The sequence below is a fragment of the Cydia splendana genome, chromosome 9 (genome assembly GCF_910591565.1).
Source record: "Cydia splendana chromosome 9, ilCydSple1.2, whole genome shotgun sequence".
NCBI lineage: Eukaryota > Metazoa > Arthropoda > Insecta > Lepidoptera > Tortricidae > Cydia > Cydia splendana.
Window position 1 is genome coordinate 14,428,510 of NC_085968.1, and position 21,830 is coordinate 14,450,339.

General features: G+C 42.6%; 1 protein-coding gene across 1 annotated transcript in view; it reads right to left on the reverse strand.

Moving 5' to 3' along the window:
• The window catches only part of LOC134793612 (uncharacterized), a 32,728-nt gene extending 22,170 nt beyond the window's left edge, over nt 1-10,558 (reverse strand). Inside the window, exons 1-6 of the mRNA XM_063765235.1 lie at nt 10,096-10,558; nt 9,693-9,815; nt 8,930-9,101; nt 8,099-8,250; nt 3,852-4,007; nt 10-230 (exon numbers count right to left, since the gene is read on the reverse strand). Of these exons, the coding sequence (XP_063621305.1) occupies nt 10-230; nt 3,852-4,007; nt 8,099-8,250; nt 8,930-9,101; nt 9,693-9,815; nt 10,096-10,533 (1,262 nt within the window). The 5' untranslated portion in view covers nt 10,534-10,558. The remainder of the gene's footprint in view (nt 1-9; nt 231-3,851; nt 4,008-8,098; nt 8,251-8,929; nt 9,102-9,692; nt 9,816-10,095) is intronic.
• Nucleotides 10,559-21,830: the final 11,272 nt, after the last annotated feature.

Genomic DNA, 21,830 nt, shown 5'->3' on the forward strand with positions numbered 1-21,830 from the left:
TCTACTTACACAGTGTTCAGAATGTAGACCCCGCAGGAAGTGACAACGAGGCAGCCATCCAGCGCGAACCGCGGCAGTTGAAGGTCGCACATAAAGGTCGGTTCCTTCCAGCCGCCGGTCGCATTAGACGGTTCCTTGGCTGACATAATGTGCGCGCCGCGGACATCGCCTATGAGCTCCGCTGCCCATAGCTCTGTGAAGTCCCTTTTAGTGCCTAGAAGTGCTTCACCCTACAGACAATAATTAATTAAGCATCCTTCAGTTGCAATACTTATTTGCTAATAGGTAGGCGTCACAAACCCGGTTTCACCGAAATCGAAAAAACCGGAAAAACCGGGTTTACAGCTAATTGCCAAAACCGGGTTTTCACTTTAATAAAACCGGCTTTTTCGAGTTTTTCGATTTTACAGTTTTGTAAACATAGTTTAATTATTTTGAAGAGCAAATTAAAAAAAACAAGACATTATACGCACTAATTGTATAAATGAACAGCTTTTTAGTCTCCAACGTTATATCTATTTGCCCAGTTTTGGAGATAGGCTGCTTAGGTGCTCCTTGAAGTTAAGGCTTCCAGGATCCAGGATGGTTCGGAGATATTTAGGAAGGAAGTTGTGTCGGAGAAGATTGCCCCTGAATTTTACTCTCAGCTCCTTGTTGGCTAGTTTGTTGCACTGGTGAAAGCAGAACACCTCGGTCTTGGAAGTGCTGGGGCACAAACGCCACTGAGAAAAATAGTCATCTAATAGATCCAGGTCCTTTTCGAGGCTATTTAGTTCCATTTCCAAACTGTCTTTTTGTGTCACAAGGGCCAGGTCATCAGCATAAGAAAACTTCCGCGATGGTGTTAGGCAGGATACGACTCAACCATCGGTATTTTCAGACCTATGACAATATGTGACGTTCCACGAGAAAAGGTACCTTATGAGGGTTTCTAGTTTTGGAGATATGAAATGTTTTGTAAAGAGGTGAAAAAATGCTCAATTTTTTTTTATTGTGTGATCTGAAACGTTAATGCGTAACGTTTGTTTACCTGTTTTTATTTTTGTTATAAGTTAGTTATAAGCCTAGTAATGTCGTCTCAGAGTTTAGTAGAAAAGGTACCTTATGGAAAAAAGATTGAAAATTCCCAAAAAAACTAGTCAATACGGGAAAAGAAGTTTGGTAGAGAACTGTATTAGCATTCTGCAAAACTAATTTGATAATTTCAGTTCTGGTTGGGGCGCCTCGCAAATATTATAACCGTACATAGACCGACATCACAAATCCAAGTAGACTGCTATTATACCAAAGTTACTCTCGTCAAGTCTTTCTTAACTAGAATAATCTTCATTTGGTTTGGTCGCATGCAGTAAATCAGCCATTGGTTTGCTGAAAAATGCCAATACCCGACGCATTACCTTATGGAATATCTGAGGTCATTGAACCTCAATGCCGCTTATCTTCAATAGCAACCGAAATATATTATTGATAAGAAATAGACGATTTATACCATCTTAACCCCAAAATATTATTAGTTTATCCTAACTGTTCCATCATCATCATCATGCCTCATCATGTAACTTGACCACAAGGTACCTTTTCATTACATACAAATTATTGGTCTTTTTTAAGATTATTATGACGAAGAACTAATTAAATTTGGGGCAGTTTAATGTAAATTAATATTTTCTATTCATACAAGATAATCTGTAATATGATTGATATTTTGTAGTGATGTATTATTAGATTTATTTCCATAAGGTACCTTTTCGTAAATGTATGGAGCAAATACTGTTATTGTTATGTAAGTTTAAAGTGGCATAAGGGGTTAAATATAGTATTTAGTTGGGGTTTTAGGATTTATTTCATTTGAATGACAGAATTTCTTTCATATGTGCTCAGAAAAATTGATTGTGTGTCACATTAAAAGTAAAAATATTCAATTTTGTGATTTTATATGAAAAAGTCAGAAAATACATTTTCACCTCTAAATCGGTATTGTTTTTTGCTTAAACTGTCTGTCAGTGTCGTTTTCTAATAGATAAAATTTAAATCTTGAGAGCTCATTGCAATCAATCGTAAAAATGAAATAAAACTTTATTTTCAAGAGATTGGTTAGTATACACATAAATCAGTCGATATCAAAAGTTTCTATTTGCATTACAGAACAAGTCGCAATATTTTTTTAATCTCAGATATATAAGGTATTATTATTTGTAGTCAACTATGTAACTTACTTCAGGAACATAGTTTTTTAGGCGGCTAAACTTAAAACTTCTCTATCGTAAAGTTGCTCATTTCACAACATTATTTTCAAAAAATCATATCTCTGTAACTACGCAACCTAGAAGGTTGATCTTTTGTGTTATCGATAGCTTATTTATTGTAGATTACTGGGGTATGCATAACTCCATACCCGCCATAAGGTACCTTTGACCGTGGGACGTCACATATGACAACTAATACTAGGCGGTGTTGAGAGTGTGGAAAATCCGCTAGCACGTAGAGCTCGGCGGCCACTGGGGTACCGTCTATTGCTCTTGTTGTAAAGACTAGGTCCGGGTTGTGGTCACTTCTCCATCGAGCTGATTTGAACGTTCCTTTGCCTTTGTGAGAAACGAATAAAACAGTGTTGTTTCTATCTGCCCAGTCCATGATCACCTCCTCGTTGGCGTCAGATTTCCTGTATCCCCAGCTGGTATGGTGGCTATTCAAGTCTCAAATGTAAAGGGATGGGTGTTCCAAGTAAGGGAGGGGTGGAGTATGCCAGCAGCTACGTGGAGGCTCGTATATGTTGCATATCCGCGTTTCGCCGATTTGAATAATCGTGGTGGCAATGTTGTTGCCATGGATGTTATTTGAAATCACGTTGAACAGGGCAGTAAGAGAAGACGGGCCGTATGACTAAGTTCTATATTAATTGTTTATGGTATTATGGTATAATGCCGCTACCAAATCATATCCCGGTATTTTACCTCGTTTAGCGAGTTGGGCATCATCAGCGGTGTATTTCCAGAGGGAGGGCTATGTCAATACCGTTGTCATATAATAGGTTGCTTAGGCATTCCGTTTTAGAATTGCTGCTTAGTTAAAAACTTTATTTATGGGTTTGGATTTATTTATTGATATGGTCTTGGTAAAGATAAAGTAAATAGAAATGTCGTGGAAGAGGTAATATCAAAGCATTGATCCTAAAAATACTTGCTTACTTTACAAATGATACGTAAACTCGAAATCACCGAAAAAACCGGAAACCCGGTTTTGCAGTTTCACAAAAACCGAAAAACCGGTTTTCTAAAATACGCACCTATTTGTGACCGTTTTGTGACCCCTACTAATAGGTGATAATTCAGATTTATACAAAAATTGATATTCCTGCATAAAATATAAATACTGTACGATTGAAAAACTGTGAAATCTTGAAACTCTAATGCCCACTTTAGGATTTCTTTGCCCATTTCTGAGTAATGTTGGAAAGTGACTAGAGTCTCTGGAGTCCTCACCTTTACGACTTAAATAACTCAGTTATTTGGACTCTAGTAAAGTTAACACATTCAGGGCCAAGGACCCGACTGTCGGGTACACTGTTCATAGCGACTACGCGCTACATACAGCGAAACCATGGCTACGCGCTACGAGCGTAACCCGTAGCACTTAGTGTCAATGAATGTGTTAAAAGTTATTTTAACGTTGTTAGAGATTTGTTTCATTTGTAGAGACTGGATTCCTTCCTACTCCTCCTAAAAAAGACTTAAAACAATTTTGAAGTTCTATTGACCTAATGACCTTTCTTTTGGGCTATACCCGCGACTTACACCAACAGCCAATAGAACCAATTCGACTAGTCAATACTCTAAAAAAGAGATACTTACTTGAACAACGGAAAAATTTGCACTGTGCACTTCCAACTCATTCTTCCTCAACAGGAATATGAGTCTCTGCGACCAAAGCCCTAGTATGTACTGGCCATCCTTCTTAATACATGGTCTGAGTGTTCTCGATGGAGATTCTTCCTCTGGGCTTTCCAGCTGAAATTAATGTAAAATCATAATCATCTCGTGTTTCAAGAGCCGAGATGGCTCAGTGACATAAAACTGCAGCACTAGTAAATAAAGCTAACATTGTTTATTGTGTTGTGTGACTGCTCACAGTAATGTTGTGTAGCAAACGCGATACAGTATTTAAAAAAAATCATGTATAATGAATAGTGATCGTTATCAGCGTGCAGTTTTCGTAGCAAAGTTGGCAGAAAAAACAAATACATTTGAATATTCACTTTTTTCTTAACTATAAAATAAATACTTACTTACTTAGGATTACACCTCTACATATAACTCTTTACGGTACAAAACCTTTTCCGCTCTAATATATTTTTAAAACAATGTACGTCAAATGACATTAAATGTCATTAAAATGCAACTATTGTTGCGTGCAATATTTTAGAGACTTAAATTAACCTTCCTGTGACTTCTGTAAACATAGAAAGGTCATTTAGGCATTCACGTCGATTGCATTTTTTCATAATCTGTTGAACCAATTTTAGTCGTTTATTCAGTATAATTTGGATAAGTGATTATAAATCTATACATATAATAAAGCTGAAGAAGGTCGAAAGTCTGTACATGGAAGATATTCGAAAAAAAGTTGGCTAAGGATACTTAGAATCGATAACAGAACACGTTCCATCAGTTTTTAGAATTTTTGTCTGTTTGTCTGTTTATCTGTTTATCTATTTATTTGAACGCGCATCACGTGAAAACGGCTGAACGGATTTTGATGAAAACTTTACTTATCTGTCGAGAACATTCCCGGCCAGGTATAGGCTATAAAAATTCAACCCCTAAAAGGGGGGGGTAGCCACAACACTCGATTGACTTAAGTTTGCCCCTGAATCTTATGGCGCTACTTAGGAAGGAGGGGCAAACTTTTTTCAAATATGTGCTACCACTATAGAGTACCCTGGTAAACTAACCGATGGCGCTGAATTTAATACGTGTTGATATGAATAAGCCACCGAGGAAGGATTTTGGCAAATTAACTCTAAGTTTAGAAGAGAGGGTACGGATATCAACAAATTCAATTGAATAATTATGTTGATTTAATAATACAATAAAATTAAAAGACAGTAAATTAATTGCCCCTCACTGCACAGTGCCATCTTTTGGGGAACTGAGTAAACATTAAGTAATCAAGAAAACTAAAAATGAGTTTACATAGTTACGTAATGGTAAAATAAACACACATATCAACACGCGTATAATTGCATAATTATGTAAAATTATTAATTTTCTCCGTTATACCTAATCGTAATTATATCGCATCCATATCAAATCCATATTCATACGTATACAGCACTTAATAATGGCCACGAAGGTGGGTACTTTGAAAAAAAAAACATTGACCTCTGTCATTTGCAGTGCCGGATTAACCCTTTTAAGCAAAATAAGCACTTGATTAGGGCACCACGTCTAGGGGGCACCAAAACCGTAGGCAAAAAAACGCGCAGGCTGCATCAGCATTGCAGTCGTCGTGGAGCAGGTACCTACATGAAACTTTTATACGTGTACAAGTACCCATCTAATAACGAAGGGTCGTAGGGATCATGTAAGAGAGTACGTAAGAACATCTCCAACGTAGGCTTTCGATTTGACGCGGAGGCGCTTAGAGTTATGGAAAAATATCTTGCTTTCGGGCTTGCGGCCAGCCGATTTTTTCGACATAGGTTACCGATTTAATAGCGAATTTTGCTCTCTTGCACGCCAGATTTGTCGGCCCAGCCGAGTTGCTCCTTAGCCGCGATCCTGAGACCTAACTGTCAAAGTGTTATAAGGGGCCCCGTGAAAGCCGAAAACTAAAAGCATCCTATCAAGTAGCGCTTTCGAGTGAAGCCGAAGAGCGAGCAGTAGAAGAGTCGTGATTACATGCATAGATTCGATTTCAAGCCACTCTTTTGCAGTTCGGCGTTAAGTCTTATGCGAGGCCTTCTGCCTTACGGCAAAGTTGATCTTCTGCCTTAATTACACGTGGGCGTGGATCCAAATCCAAGCTTTGCTCTTTCGCAGCTGGGTCTTCTGCCTTACTCACACTTTGCCAATTCAATTCTCTTGGCCAATTCCAAGCTCTGCTTTCTTGCATCTTTTCACCTCTCTTGCATCAAACAGCCTCGCTGAGACCCTTAAATATCGAGCCCTATGCGAAGCTAGGCTGATAAAAAACTGTCCCATCCCTTCTCTGTATGAAATCCTGGATTCGTGCCTGGTTGGGACGAAAAGTAAAAATGTACAACTGTCTATCAAATTGTGTCTTTTATATCGAAAAATTTTCGCGCTCGCTTCGCTCGCGTTTCCAATAACTTTCTAAGATATGATAAAGGTGACATTCGGGTCGCGACTGCAGCAGCATTATTCTGTTGCAACGTTACTGCTGCAGCACTGTCAATTTTCGTGATAAAATGATGTGACTGATTTCCATAATAAAAGTAAAAATGTACAACTGTCTATCAAATTGCGTTTTTTATATCGAAAAATTTTCGCGCTCGTTTCGCTCGCGTTTTCAATTACTTTCTAAGTTATAGCAAAGGTGACATTCGGGTGGCGACTGCAGCAGCATTACTCTGTTGCTACGTTACTGCCGCAGCACTGTCAATTTTCGTGATAAAATTATGTGACTGATTTCCATACTAAAAGTAAAAATGAACTGTCTATCAAATTGCGTTTTTATAACGAAGAATTTTCGCGCTCGATTCGCTCGCGTTTTCAATAACATTCTAATATATGATAAAGGTGACATTCGGGTGGCGACTGCAGCAGCATTAGGTACTCTGTTGCAACGTTACTGCTGCGGCACTGTCAATTTTCGTGATAAAATGATGTGACTGATTTCCATTCTCAGCTGTAATGCGGCAATGAACGTCAGTCAATTTACCAAAAAAATTCAATGTAATCTTGATGACCCTAGGGAGAGGGGCACCATGGTCTAAAAATGCTTAGGGCATCAAAATATCTTAATCCGGCACTGGTCGTTTGCGGAGTCAAACGATTTGGGACTCGCATTTTTTACGCATTTCCATGCCTTCCCGAAAAAAATCGAATCATTCGCGAAAGTCTCGCAACGCATTGAGGTTACAGGGGGCACGTGGTCTTCCTCAGGAGTCTGAAGAAGACCACGGTGAGTGGCGCTCTAGCCAGGCAGGCCGCTTCGCCTTCGCTCGCGCGCGTATACCTTACTGTATCGTCCGATATACACCTACTACTCTGTCGTTTAAATCACCTGTAAAATTTTAATAAGGGCGAAAAAACCTATTGATTTTGGAGTGTAGTTTTATTTAGTGGTACCTAACTGTAAAATATTTTATCTGGACTACAGTCCTCTAGCATATCCATCTCTCAACTTTACTTCAAGTTCCGCCTCCAGGGAAGAGGGAGAGAAATTAGGATTAGAAATTAGCCGCTAACTGACACAGACCGAATTCCACGCGGGCGGAGCCGCGGGCACAGCTAGTATGTATATAAATCTCATTATTTGTGAAATATATAACGTTTAAAATACTTGCGTATTTGTTTTTTTTGTCAACCATACTTTGCTACCAATACAGCACGTTGATAACGATCACTAATAATGAATGAACAGCAAATTGAAGACAAACATTTTTAACTTCTTGTATGCAGTGGAGGATTTGCAGTCTTTGCCGCCCTAGGCCCCAGGCCCTGTAGCCGCCCCTTTCAAGGCACCCATAGAATTGACTACATTTTGAGTTATTTCTTGTTACCATCAGCGAATTTTTTGTCACAATTTGCCGCCCATAAATATCTTGCCACCCTAGGCCCGGGCCTACTGTGCCTTAGGGCAAATCCGCCACTGCTTGTATGATACATTCCATATGACGTAAATAGTGGCCAGAAGAATTGTTCTATTTCTTTTGTTTACTTTATGATAATAAGGGCTTATTTAGACAATGCGAGAACTCGCATGCGAGTTTCATTACATTGTGGGTTTTGATCGGTCGGTTGAATTGGACGTAACCAAGAGTCAGCAATGTAACTAAAATCGTATGCGAGTTGGCGCGCCGTCTAAATCAGCCCTGTAATAACATATGTAACATACTTAGTTTTAAACTTACAATCAATGTGCCTTCATTAAGTTCAAATGCTGTAAGAAAATGTCTTCCATTGACATATTGGGCTGACAGTGCCCAATTGTTGGATCCCTTGCGAAAAGATGGCAGGTATTCAGTGGGCTTCAAACAGTACTCTATGGGTTGAGATTTGTCATCTGGATTTAAAGAAAATAATAAAGTTGAATATGTTAGAGGGAAAAGTGAAATAACACTTTAAAAATAACACTTTTTGTACACATCATTAATGTCTTAACTAAATAATAAAGTTTTCTATCTAAGTATCTATCTAACTGTAAAATGTTTAAGTAATAGAGTTCCATACACTATTAGGTAAATAAGTATGTCACACTGAACAAGCAACTATCTTTCAAAAATTTCTTTCAAACTAAGGCTTACTATGAAAGTAAAAAAAAATGGTTTAGTTGAAAGATGCCAATGTTTTCTGGGACACTGCCAATTTGCATTATGGTTTCAAAATTGGACCCATAGAAAATGTTGTTTAGTAGGACCTACATAGTCATTTGGCAAGGTATAGCTCAATATTTAAAAGAAACACAATGTCTGGTACTGTACTGCATGGTTACATAATTAAAATACATATTTTGTGTGGCATCAGGCGTGGCTCACTCCGCGATTTCGTCGCGTCGTTACGAGTACCTATATGCAGCCCATATTAATTATGGTATCTAGCCATAGTAGTTGCCGCGCAACGACTACGGATCGGACGCCTGCTTGCACTTGCGTCACCTATCGGTCATATCTGTAGTAATAGACGCGTTTTGTTAGAGTGAACCTTCTGTACCTAGTACTATTATTTATTATGTGGCATATCACCTTTGCTGCCACCCTGACTGAAGAGGGTGATCTTATCTTTGGACAGTTGTTTAATGTAGGACAGTAAGCCATCGCGCTTGTCAGCCTGCGCTCGGCATTGCTGCAGCCAGTTGTAGCCGTATGACCTGTGCTCTAGAACTAATTTCCATTGCTGTGACTTTCCTCCAGAGATCTGAAAATATTGATTTATATAATATCTGGATTTATATTTGTTTATTATTTTACTGCCATGTATTATCTACTCCAAAAAGTGGATAATACCTACATTGTTAATATAATGTCAAAAAATAAGCTAAGATGTTTTTAAGGGTGTACACATTTTTCTTTGTTATACTTGATACCATAGTTAAATTCCCCTAAGCAAGTCTTAAAACCTTGTTATTAAGGCATTTAAAATTACCAAAGATACATTTTCATGGTAGATATAAGCCCTTAGTAGAACAGGACACAACATTTCTTCTAACCTGTAAGACTATTTTCCTCTGGACTATGGGATAAAATAACAAATAAAATTCATAAAACACCATATTATCTCATAGTGGTGTGCTCAGGGCAGAATTTCCCCCGAGGCCCACAAGGCCTGGGTCTAGGGGCCCAGGCAACCTAGCAATGGTTTTGAGATGGTAAGGGGGCCCCCCTAAATTCTAAGTGCCATACAAAGTGCCTAGGGGCCTCTAAATCCGGGGCCTGACTGTGCTAAAGTTTTAAGTAACTAAAAAACTACAGCACCTATAAATTTAGTTATATGAATGAAAAAAATTACCAGGAGAGCAAGTAGATCTAAAGAATCATCAAAACAAATCTGTAAGTCTTTGATTTCACTTGACACTTTACATTCTCCAACCACACTTTGGGATTCCAAGCTATAAAATGTCACTGTTCCAATCTGTAACAAGTTAAAAAAAATACAGTAATGAATTATGTTTTAAACTCATTAGATAAACAGGAAAAACATGTTTTCTATTATAGTTCGTTTTTTTTAGCATTAGGAAAAAGGTAGGCGATCTTGACATGTCCTTTAATATAAATAATAACGCTTTTTAAAAACCACTAACTATTACTTATGAAAGCAGAAGAACATAAATGATCGTATTAGATTCATAATTTTTACATATTTGCCGTGTTTTTTAATTAAAAGACACAAACTATAGGCAGAAATAACTTACCTTAGATCCAATAATAATTATGTTTTCCGATTCCTTAGTAAGCCACCATACAACGGTAGTAGGCTTTGGAATATTTGCGAATGGAAGAACTGTGACACTCGAGAGGGACCATTTACAATCAAATGCATTTTGAGGCGTAAATTGAGGAAGAAACGGAACAAGCAAGATCTTCTGTTCACTAACAATAAGAACCCAAGTACCACTAGGTTCAAAACACATACAGAAGATCGGGTTATCCAGAAAATCCCAATCAAAATTCTTCTCTGCCCGTTCTGATTCACGATTAATATAAAAGAATAATAATTCTTTGTTACTGGAAACTGCCAAGAACTTTTTTAGTCCAAGTTCATAGAAACTGTACGAAGCTATATCAAGATGGACAAGGACATCTAATTTAAATAAACCAGAAAAATCTAAATTTTCACTTAATTGTGCCATAATATTTATTTATATTGACCTCATATTGACACAATTTTGACAAGAATGAAATTGAATGAATGATGAACCCAGAATCAGGGGTGCGCATAGACCATTTCAGTGGGGGTGCGAAACTCCTGACTTCGGTCAAACTCGCCTCCGCTCGGCTCATCATTGCTCCGAGCAATTATTAGGGTTGGCACCACTTGACTTCCTTTTGCGTGCACGACCACAGATAAGATAATCACTTGATTTTTGACAACCCTAAATAGCCGAAAGGGATAATGCCATATATTAGAAAGGGACAGCATGATTCGACCCTGAACCGCTGTCAAACTTCGTTTTTGTAGGAAGTTTCCTTTCTGTACGGTAGAGTACTATTAATTATTCTGTGCCAGAATGAAAGAGTGATGAACACACGGACCTAGAGAGTAAACCGGATAGTGTACATTAGCCAAAAAGTGTGTCCACATGAGAAGTCAAGGTGGGCCGTTGCATCTCTTTCTAATTAGGGTGACCATAAGTCTTAAGCCCCCTCCAGACTATGCGCGTGAATCGCGGGCGAAGCCGCGAACGCAAGTGTGGGCTTCGCCCGCGATTCACGCGCATAGTCTGGAGGGGGCTATATGTATGTGGCATATTAGGATAACATTGAATATATAGTTTGGCCAGGATCTTTTCTTATTCATGCATAGTTATATCAGTTATAAAGAATCATACTGTATTTTCGCTGTACTAGTATTATGGCCTAAAAAGGGATGGATATAGTTTTTTTTCTCTTCTGTATAACGCTTCACACAACCTTAGGTACTTAATTTAGTTGTTCTAAAAACTGTTATTAATAAGCCCCCTCCAGACTATACGCGTGAATCGCGGGCGAAGCCGCGAACGCGAGTGTGGAGTCGATTTCGCAGGTCTGCGTTCAAGACTCCACACTCGCGTTCGCGGCTTTGCGCCGCGATTCGCGCACGAGTGTGGAGGAGGCTATAGGCGTAGATGCTGGACCACGAACATGGTCGATCCTCAGGAAGGTGGTCCGCCGTAACGTCTGTCAAGAATACAGGTATGAGTGAGAGAGATAGAGAGACAGATATGCTGACAGAACCAGAGGGTCTACCGCGAACCGCGTTCGACGTGTCGCCCCTCTGTCACACTTACGTACGAAAGTGCTACAAAGAGCAAATCTTGTCAGTAGAAAAAGGCGCAAAATTAAAATTTTCTATGCGACGATATCCCTTCGCGCCTACATTTTTCAAATTTGCCGCCCTTTTCTACTGACAAGATCTGCTTGACCAAGTTTAGTTGGTCAAGCAGAAAGCGCAAGAGCGAGAAAGCGATATCTCTTTCTCGCTCTTACTTATCGGTGCGTCGCACAATGACCTTGGTGCGGTGCGATAGTGTGTTATGGCCATAATGCGACAGTATCAAGCAAAGAATATAAAGCCCCCTCCAGACTATGCGCGTGAATCGCGGGCGAAGCCGCGAACTTGAGTGTGGAGTCGATTTCGCTGTCTGCGAAAATCGACGCCACACTCGCGTTCGCGGCTTCGCGCCGCGATTCGCGCACGAGTGAGGAGGGGGCTTAATACTCACTGGCGTCCACTAAACTGAAAATCATAATTAGGTTCCAAAAAAAGTAAGACAATGTTGCCACTTTTTACTAGCGCGTTTTGTATTTATGTAAAGCCCCCTCCAGACTATGCGCGTGAATCGCGGGCGAAGCCGCGAACGCGAGTGTGGCTTCGATTTCGCAGATTGTTCACGCCTTCGCGCCTTGTTCTCCGTTTTTTGTCGGTATTTCGGCCCGCGTCAAAAGCCCCCTCCAGACTATGCGCGTGAATCGCGGGCGAAGCCGCGAACGCAAGTGTGGAGTCGATTTTCGCAGACAGCGAAATCGACTCCACACTCGCGTTCGCGGCTTCGCCCGCGATTCACGCGCATAGTCTGGAGGGGGCTAAAGGAGACGCGAAGCGCGAACTTACAAGACTCCACATTACACACTATTTTGGCTCTTCTGTGGCAAGAAAAAGATTAATTATATTATGATAATATTATATTAAGCAGCTATATCTTAAGCCCACTCCACACTCGTGCGCGAATCGCGGCGCGAAGCCGCGAACGCGAGTCTGGAGTCGATTTCGCATATCAGCGAACTAGACTCCACACTCGCGTTCGCGGCTTCGCCCGCGATTCACGCGCATAGTCTGGAGGGGGCTTTACGGTTTCACAAGAAAACAAAATGGGAAAACAGCTAAGGCCCCGTTCGCACGGCAGCTTTTTCAACGCGCGTTAAAAAAGCGTTTGAATGACACAAATGGATAACCATGTATGTATTCACACGAAGGCGGTTTTTAAGCGCAGCGCTTTTTTATCGAGCACTGTTCGATTTTCGGCGTTGAGCGTTGGCGTCAAATTGAATAGAGCATACGGAACTCCGTGTATCTGTTCTCACAAGCGTTAAAAAAGCGCCGGCGCTGCTGTCAGTTGGCTGTCAAGTGTCAATTTTTGGTGTCAATCGTCAAGATTATTATTAGTTTCACCTTAAAAATGTCAACTTATGCTTACAAATTCCTGAAATATTCAAGCTATATTCAAATAATACGTCGTAATAGCAAATAAAGTATGGCTTTGCTGAGATGCGTACGTGGCAGTACGACTCACAAGTGATTTTTAAGCGTTCATATGAACACAAATATTGGAAACGGTAAAAAAGCGCCAACATCGGGATTTAACGCAACGCTTTTTAAGCTGTCGTGCGAATGGGGCCTCACGTATGTTGCCATAGATAACTAACAGTTAAACTCGATCAGCTGATGCTTTTCCGCCATCTTGCCGCAAACCAAACTGAGAAATCGTCGTGAAGTGTGCGAGTGTGGAGTCATACGTCAACTTCGCGATATGTTCGCTCCGCGACGTCGCGCCGCAAATTCAATTCGCTGTCTGCGAAAATCGACTCCACACTTGCGTTCGCGGCTTCGCCCGCGATTCACGCGCATAGTCTGGAGGGGGCTATGGACGATCCAATGGACGCGGTTGCATAGAAAATCTGTCCTGTCCTTCACATGAATCTAGTATTAAAACTGGATCTGGCATGAGGGTGGGGAGAAGTGACCGAACATAATAGTCTTATGTATCTTTAGCCTCCTCCACACTCGTGCGCGAATCGCGGCGCAAAGCCGCGAACGCGAGTGTGGAGTCCTGAACGCAGACCTGCGAAATCGACTCCACACTCGCGTTCGCGGCTTCGCCCGCGATTCACGCGCATAGTCTGGAGGGGGCTTTTCAGTAGGAGTAGCAGCGAAAGAGCTTTTATTGTTTGTCCTTGTCACAGTCTCACATTTTATTTGATCCCCACCGTTTTTTTAGTATGGATTATGGTGGGCAACAAATGAATTCGACCAATCACAGTGTCGAATTGGCGTATGTTTTGTCCCTCACGGAGGCACGCGTATACCACTTCTATACGATCCTATCTACCTTCTATGGTCCCTCACGAACGCACGCGTATAGCACGTCTATAGGATCCTTCCATCTATGTTCATCCATGAAGTTATAAAGCCTCCTCCACACTCGTGCGCGAATCGCGGCGCGAAGCCGCGAACGCGAGTGTGTAGTAGATTTCAGCAGACAGCGAAATCGACTCCACACTCGCGTTCGCGGCTTCGCCCGCGATTCACGCGCATAGTCTGGAGGGGGCTTAAGATGGAGTGAACTGTCACTTTTTTTGCCATACTAAATTTAACCTTATCACCGAGCCAGAAAGACGTTCTTACCAGACTAGAGAAAACGGTCCACTTGAGATAGCAAAGGTGGGTCGCGGTGTCTCACTCGCACATGTTGCCATTGTTAAAAATATACCATTGTGGTAGTATTTATATCAATATACTACTAAAGTTAAATACCTTCTTATATTATTTAAGTGTTTTATTAGAGTAAGGTTCTGATATCTTTTAAGAAATTTGTAAATAATTATGATGTCAATATTATTAACTAATTTAACCAAGCATGTGCACAACAAAAAAGAACATTAATTTTGATATGGTAGACATTGTAGTAACTTTGAATATTAATTGGTATCCCTAACGTGTGATGACATGTTATGAAAACACGCGAATGAAAAATTTCTTAAAAATGGTGAATAAATGTTGCGTTAAAGGTTGTAGGAGTGAAAGAATTTCTAATTGTGGAATATTGTTTCACAAGGAAGCCACAATTATTACATTTTGCGATAAAAATAAAAGTCAACATTGTCAAACTCATTAGGGTGACCATGATGTCGGCACGATGAGAATCAGTGTTACACAATTCTTATTACGTACTTAAAAGTAAGTTTATATGAATAGGTATGTATTTATTTCGGCATGTTTAAATTGGTGAAATGAGAGCCAATACAAATAAATAATTGCCAAAATTGAAATACAAAGTCCTTAAACACTACAGACACATTTGTACATTGTTATAATAATAAAAAAACACATTGATAATAAAAGAAAAATAGAACTTTATGGTAATTTACTGACTTTTGGGACGATACCAGAAACGTTACTGGGAATTTACCGTCTTTGGAAAATTTACTGGGAAATGCACATCACTCGTTTCTTTACATTTCACGACTCTTCTCTTTTCGCACAGATGGCCTACCACCGTGAACACCGAGGTTCGCAAATTGCGGGCATCTTTCTCTTTTACTCCTATAAAGGAATAATTACAGAGACGGAGAAAGATGCTCGTCAAACGATGCAAACTTCGGTGTCTATGCTCCAGTGACAAGCGTCCTAGTTAAAAACTATAGCAAACGGGCGTAGCGGTCCCACGCGACCCTGTGGCAGTGGCGGATTTGCCCTAAGGCCGAGTAGGCCCGGGCCTAGGGCGGCCAGATATTTTAAGCGGCAGTCTATATGATGGGTGCTGAGAAAGGGGCGGCTAGTGCTTGCTATTGTGGGAACACTCGATTGACATCATGTGTTTTAACAGAAACACAGAATTGTTCTGATAAGAACAGTTGCGATCGACTGACACTCTGCGATTAAACAGAGAAACAGGACGTGCCCTGACAAGGGCAGTTTTATGTTGCTCTGAGAAGAACATTTTACGTCGCCCTGATAAGGGCAGTTTGCGTGCTCTGAGAAGAGCAGTTTTATATTGTCCTGAGAAGGACAGTTTAATATCCGGAGCCTGCAGCATCCTCGTCGATCTCGTCGTGTCTTCCAATCAGCGAGCGCGTAGCAGCGAAGCGAGGCACGGCGATCCGACGACGCGATGTTTACTCCACGGCAGCCGGCGAGCGAAAGGACTGTCGCCGGCGGTCAACTTAGTTTTATTCCAGCGCGGCACGCGCCGCGCCTGCGCAGTGGCACGCGCGCGCTCTCGCTCTGGCACGCGCCCGCGCACCGTGTATCTCCATCTCACTCTATTGTAAATACGTCTCTTTCTTGCTTTTCTCAAATTGTGTATAAATACCGTGAGTTTTGTAAATAAATTATCATTCTTGTACATACCAATGTAACGTAGTACATTTTTCTAAATTTATATTAAGTATTATTGAGATGATTCATAATCAAAAGAAAAATACTTTTTCTTATTTCAACGTTTTTAACAGTGTCCGAAACAAACTATATTAATTGCACTTATTTGCATAATCTGTTGCATTCAGATGCACCTCTAGATGCTTATCTGTTGCCGGGGTTGTCATACGAGTAAAAGTAATTAAAACTTGAGATATTTATATTGTCACTCCAGGAAAACTTTGTATGATTTAGGTATGCTTTTCAGGTAAAAAATAATTTTGATATAAAACAAAACATAGAAATTACAGACTTACAGAGTGGCTCTGGAATGAAACAATATCAGATTTAATGATAAAAATATATTTCTTAGGCTCAGGAGTGAAATTGTCCAAACAATTCAGACAGAATTTTCGAAGGATTTGTGTCTTCAAGGGACTGCCACCCTACTTTTGTTAGGCCCTCAGGGACCTCCATATTGGAGGAGTTCATTCGAGAATGATTTGCACATTTGATTTGGGAACCCCTCTGGGGACACTCGCTCGCAAGAGCACAATTCATGGGAAGACCACACTTTCGACATGGTGGTCTGAAAGATGGAAACGGCTTGAGTCCTTCGGAAGCTCCACTGAGTGAGTACTAATTAAATTTCGTGGTGATCAACTCCACAATGGCGCGAAACGTTGTGGGTTTGTTCTTAACCAGGTTTTGGTTCTTTGCAGAGTGACTCCTGCTCGAGGGAAGGGAGCGCTCCGCCGACAGTCTTAGCAGCTTTCAGTGCGGTGAGCTAAATTTACAATTGTTTCGTTTCTTCTCTAGCGGCCATAAAGGGCATCGGCTAATATAACCTTTTCTCGGTTTACAGGAGCCGGGAATTTAAATTAAATTTAAATTAAATTTATTTCATCATTTCAAAAGCTTGGAAGTCAATTTAAGAATATTGTTTGGGAGACCTCCTGGATCGAGGAATTAAGCATCCCATCTGCCTCTGCCACGTCGTCTTGGTACCACGTGCGCGGCCCCTGAGCTCTACATCTCCGCTCAGCTTCTAGCCTTCTCGGGGAAACCAGCCTGACACCCCGCAGCGTCTGAGGAAGGTTTTCATCCTGAGGTCGGTCCTTTCCATGTTTTAATTTTGTAGGGCATCAGCACCAGCTGTAAAGTGTAGAGTGAATTTAAAACTATGAGCAACCATTAAAGTAGCATAAAGACTTTTGAAAATCCTGGTACATCGAATTTAGAGTTACGATAATTTAGTTCTTAAATAAGTAGAATTCTGTGTGAAGCTTTATTCTGGACCTATTAAGCGGCCCCGCCGTCCACTGAGCTAAGTTCTACCATTAGGTGTCGTCAAATCAAGTTAGAGGTTCACACAGAGGTCATAAGTTTAGATTAAGCCACTAACATTGCATAGGCAAGATTTTAGTAATAAATAAAGTTCCTTAAATATAAATTTGTTCGCTTTTTATCTCCCAAAATAAGGTTCCTCCAGCAAGCAATTTTTGACACCACATTTTTACTAATTAAGTTAATTTTATTTTCTGTGCTAACGTGCTATGCTTTATTGAACAAGCCGGAGCTTTGCAATCTTATTTACCTTTTAAAATAGCACGTTTCACCAACAAGTGTTTCACTTCTACTACTACAAACCTTCTGATACACCAATAGCCATAGCTTGCTATAGTGGTGACCACCGACTCTGGACAAGAAGAATCACAATCAAGAAGATGCCTCCCGACGATGAAAAAAAAAGCGATGCCCCGGAAGAAGCCAGCAGCCTCACCAGCCCATCTCCGGCAGCAGCACTTCTATCTCACGATGTGGCGGCGATATCACTCTCCCTGCGCGTCCCACCGTTCTGGCGAGACCAGCCAATACTCTGGTTCTGCAGTTTCGAGGCGGCAACGGCAGAGCTGAAGAGAAGCCAGGCGCAGCTCGCTCAGATGGTTATCGCGCAGCTAGAAAAACAAGATATTCAAAATATCAGCGACCTCATCTACTCCCCGCCCGAAGATAATTACTACACCGCCATCAAAAACAGACTCATCTCGGTATACGAGGAGAGCAACAGCGCGCAGACCAAGAAGCTGTTATCCGAAGTCGAGCTCGGGGAGCAGAAACCCAGTCAGCTGTTACGACGGATGAAGACGCTGAACAAGGAGAAGTTTCCTGAGACAACGATACAGATGATGTGGCTTGATCATCTCCCGCCACACGTACGCTCCGTGCTCACCGTCAGTGAAGCGTTCAAAATTAAAACGACGTTAGAGGACCTCGCGCTGCTCGCCGACAAAATGTTGGAGCACATGCCAACATCAGCGTCGCACCAAATCGCCGCAGTTTCTACTCCCGCAGTCTTACCACCTTCGCTACCAACACCTCCACCGTCTACGTCAGCTCTCGACGCACAGTACCTCATCGGCGAGATTAGAAGGCTATCGCTCGAAGTCGCCGAGCTCCGTTCGAGACCGCGCGAAAACTATAATCAACGCTACAGCCGCTCGCACCGCCGTTTCCCATCGCGCCCACGAAACCAATCGCAAGACCGAAGCCCACGCAGCCGCAGAAGCTCGCCGATGCCGTATTGCCATTACCACCGCCGTTTCGGGATGGACGCTCAGAAATGCGCGCAGCCGTGCAGCTTCAAACCGATACCGGCAACACCATCAACAGCGGAAAACTAGACGTAACGCTGGATGCGGCGGAAACCGGCGTTACAACAAGATCTCACCGCCTCTTCGTACGTGACCGAACCAGCAAGCTCGTTTTCTTGGTTGACACGGGAGCCAACATCTCCGTCCTGCCAAGAACACCCGGCACGAAGGCGCAACCCCTACCCTTTCAACTGTACGCCGCCAATAATACAGTTATTCCCACCTACGGCGAGAAGACGCTGGAGCTCGATCTCAACCTACGCAGACCATTCCGGTGGAAGTTCATCATCGCTGCAGTATCGAAGCCAATCATCGGTGCAGACTTCCTGGACTACCACCACATCATAGTCGACATCACCAGGAGGCGACTAATCGACGGCAAAACCCTACTATATACGAACGCACAACTCTGTACCGCAAACATACCTACCGTGCGCAGTATAGACGTGCAACAGTCGTACCACAACATACTTGCCGACTACCCTGGTACAACTCGTCTCACCTCCATGAAGCTCAGCCCGAAACACAACGTCGAGCATTTCATCGAAACAACCGGACCACCACTTCACTGCAGACCACGTCCGATTGCACCGCACCGCTACGAACTCGTGAAGAAAGAATTTGCCAACATGATGGAACAGGGCCTATGCAGACCAAGCAAAAGCCCTTGGGCATCACCTCTTCACGTCGTACCGAAGAAGAATGGCGAATTACGTGTGTGTGGCGATTACCGACGGCTTAACGCAATCACTAAGCCCGACCGCTACCCAATCCCACGCATACGTGATTTTACCTACCAACTCGCCGGCAAACAAACATTCTCCACCTTGGACCTCAACCACGCCTACCAACAACTACCAATAGCAGAGCAAGACGTCGAGAAGAGCGCCATCATAACTCCATTCGGCTTATTCGAGTTTCCAAGAATGTGCACCGGCCTAAAAAACTGCGGACAGACATTCCAACGCTTCATACATGAAGTACTGCGCGACCTCGACTTCGTGTTCCCGTTCGTTGACGACCTACTTATCGCGTCAGCCGACAAAGATACGCACGAGAAGTACCTACGCGCCGTACTAAGCAGACTCGAAGACTACGGTATAACTATCAACCCGTCGAAATGCGTATTCGGACAGCCATCTGTCAAGTTCCTGGGCTACGAAGTCAGCAAAGACGGCATACGACCACCTACCGAGAAAGTGCAAGCAATCATCGACTACCCTAAGCCGAAAAACATCGATGAGCTGCGAAGATTCCTCGGCATGCTGAATTTTTACCGCGAAAACATTAAAAACGCCGCGCAAATTCAAGCACCACTCTGCAAATACCTACACAATGCTAAGAAGCGCGACAAGACCGAAATCAGCTGGGACGGCGAAGCTGACGAAGCTTTCGACGCATGCAAAGCGAGCATCCAAAACGCCGCTTTGCTCGCGCACCCCTCCCACCACGCCCCGCTAGCAATATTTAGCGATGCGAGCGACAGAGCCGCGGGAGCATCGCTAAACCAATTCGTGAACGAAGCTTGGCAACCACTCGGCTACTTTTCTAAAAAGTTCTCCGATGCCCAGACCCGCTACAGCACATTCGACCGTGAACTACTAGCAATATACCTCAGTACGAAGCACTTCCGGAAGATGTTCGAAGGACGTGAACTTATAATATTCACCGACCACAAGCCGCTTACCTACGCATTCACAAAAGTAAGCAATAACAACGAATCACCGCGCCGCACCCGTCAGCTGTTGTATATCAGTGAATTCACTACTGATATACGACACATACCCGGAACGCAAAACGCCGCTGCAGACGCCCTATCTCGCATCGAAGCCATCGCATGTCCATCTCCTATCGACTACGAACAACTAATTAAAACCAAAATATTATTTTGCTAATCCGCGAAAAGATAACGTGCTAGTCAATCAGTGCTAACCCGTTATACTTACTTGCGTATTTTTACATGCAATTAATATTCCCACCCTCCCACCGCAAAAATAAATACGCAAATAAATATAACAAACCACCACCAAAATTATTTGCGTATTTATTTTTAACGTAACGTAACGCCTGATTCTATTCACTACGAACAACTAGCAAGAGCGCAAGAGCGAGATAGCGACACCATCCGATCACTCGCACAGCAAGACAACCTATCGATGAAACAAGTCACAATTCCCGGAACTACAGTCAAACTCTACTGCGAAACATCGACGCCGCACTTACGACCTTACGTACCCGAAGAGCATCGCCGTGCCGCTTTCAACGCAGTACACAACATAAGTCATCCTGGAATTAGAACGTCACGCAAACTCGTCGCTCAACGCTACTTTTGGCCCGGATTAAATGCCGATGTAGGCAAATGGGCAAAAGTCTGCGTTCACTGCCAACGTGCGAAAATCCAGCGACACACTGCAAGCCCTATTTCAAGTTTCCCGCCAACTACAAGGTTCGAGCATATACACGTCGACCTTGTAGGACCGCTACCTACTGCCGCCAGCGGACACAGATACCTACTCACTATGATTGACCGCGCAACCAGATGGCCCGAAGTGACACCATTATGCGAGATCACCGCCGAAGACGTCGCTAAAGCTCTATACGAAGGCTGGATCTCCCGCTTCGGCTGCCCCGCTACCATCACGACCAAGGACGGCAATTCGAGAGTCGAGTATTTGCGTCACTCACCCGCTTACTCGGCATCGAAAGAACCCGAACTACGCCGTACCATGCCCAAGCGAACGGTATGATTGAAAGGTTCCACAGAAGTCTCAAGGCCGCACTCAAGGCCAGGCTACAGAACGACAAGTCATGGATCGACACAATACCCAGCGTTCTACTTGGACTACGAGCCGCACTACGCACAGACACCGGTGTAAGCCCAGCCCTACTCACTTACGGCTGCAGTGTACGACTACCCGGCGAACTGTTACTACCTACGCGCGATGACGTCACCATGGACTCCGACTTCGTGGAAAAACTACGAGCGACCATACACAGCCTAACACCGACAGCAATGATCCCGCATGGCAACAAGAAACCTATCTTCGTGCATCGTGACCTTCAAACCTGCGAACAAGTATTCGTACGAGTTGACGCCGTAAAGAAGCCGCTACAAGCACCTTACGACGGACCCTACCGAGTACTAAAACGCAACGACAAA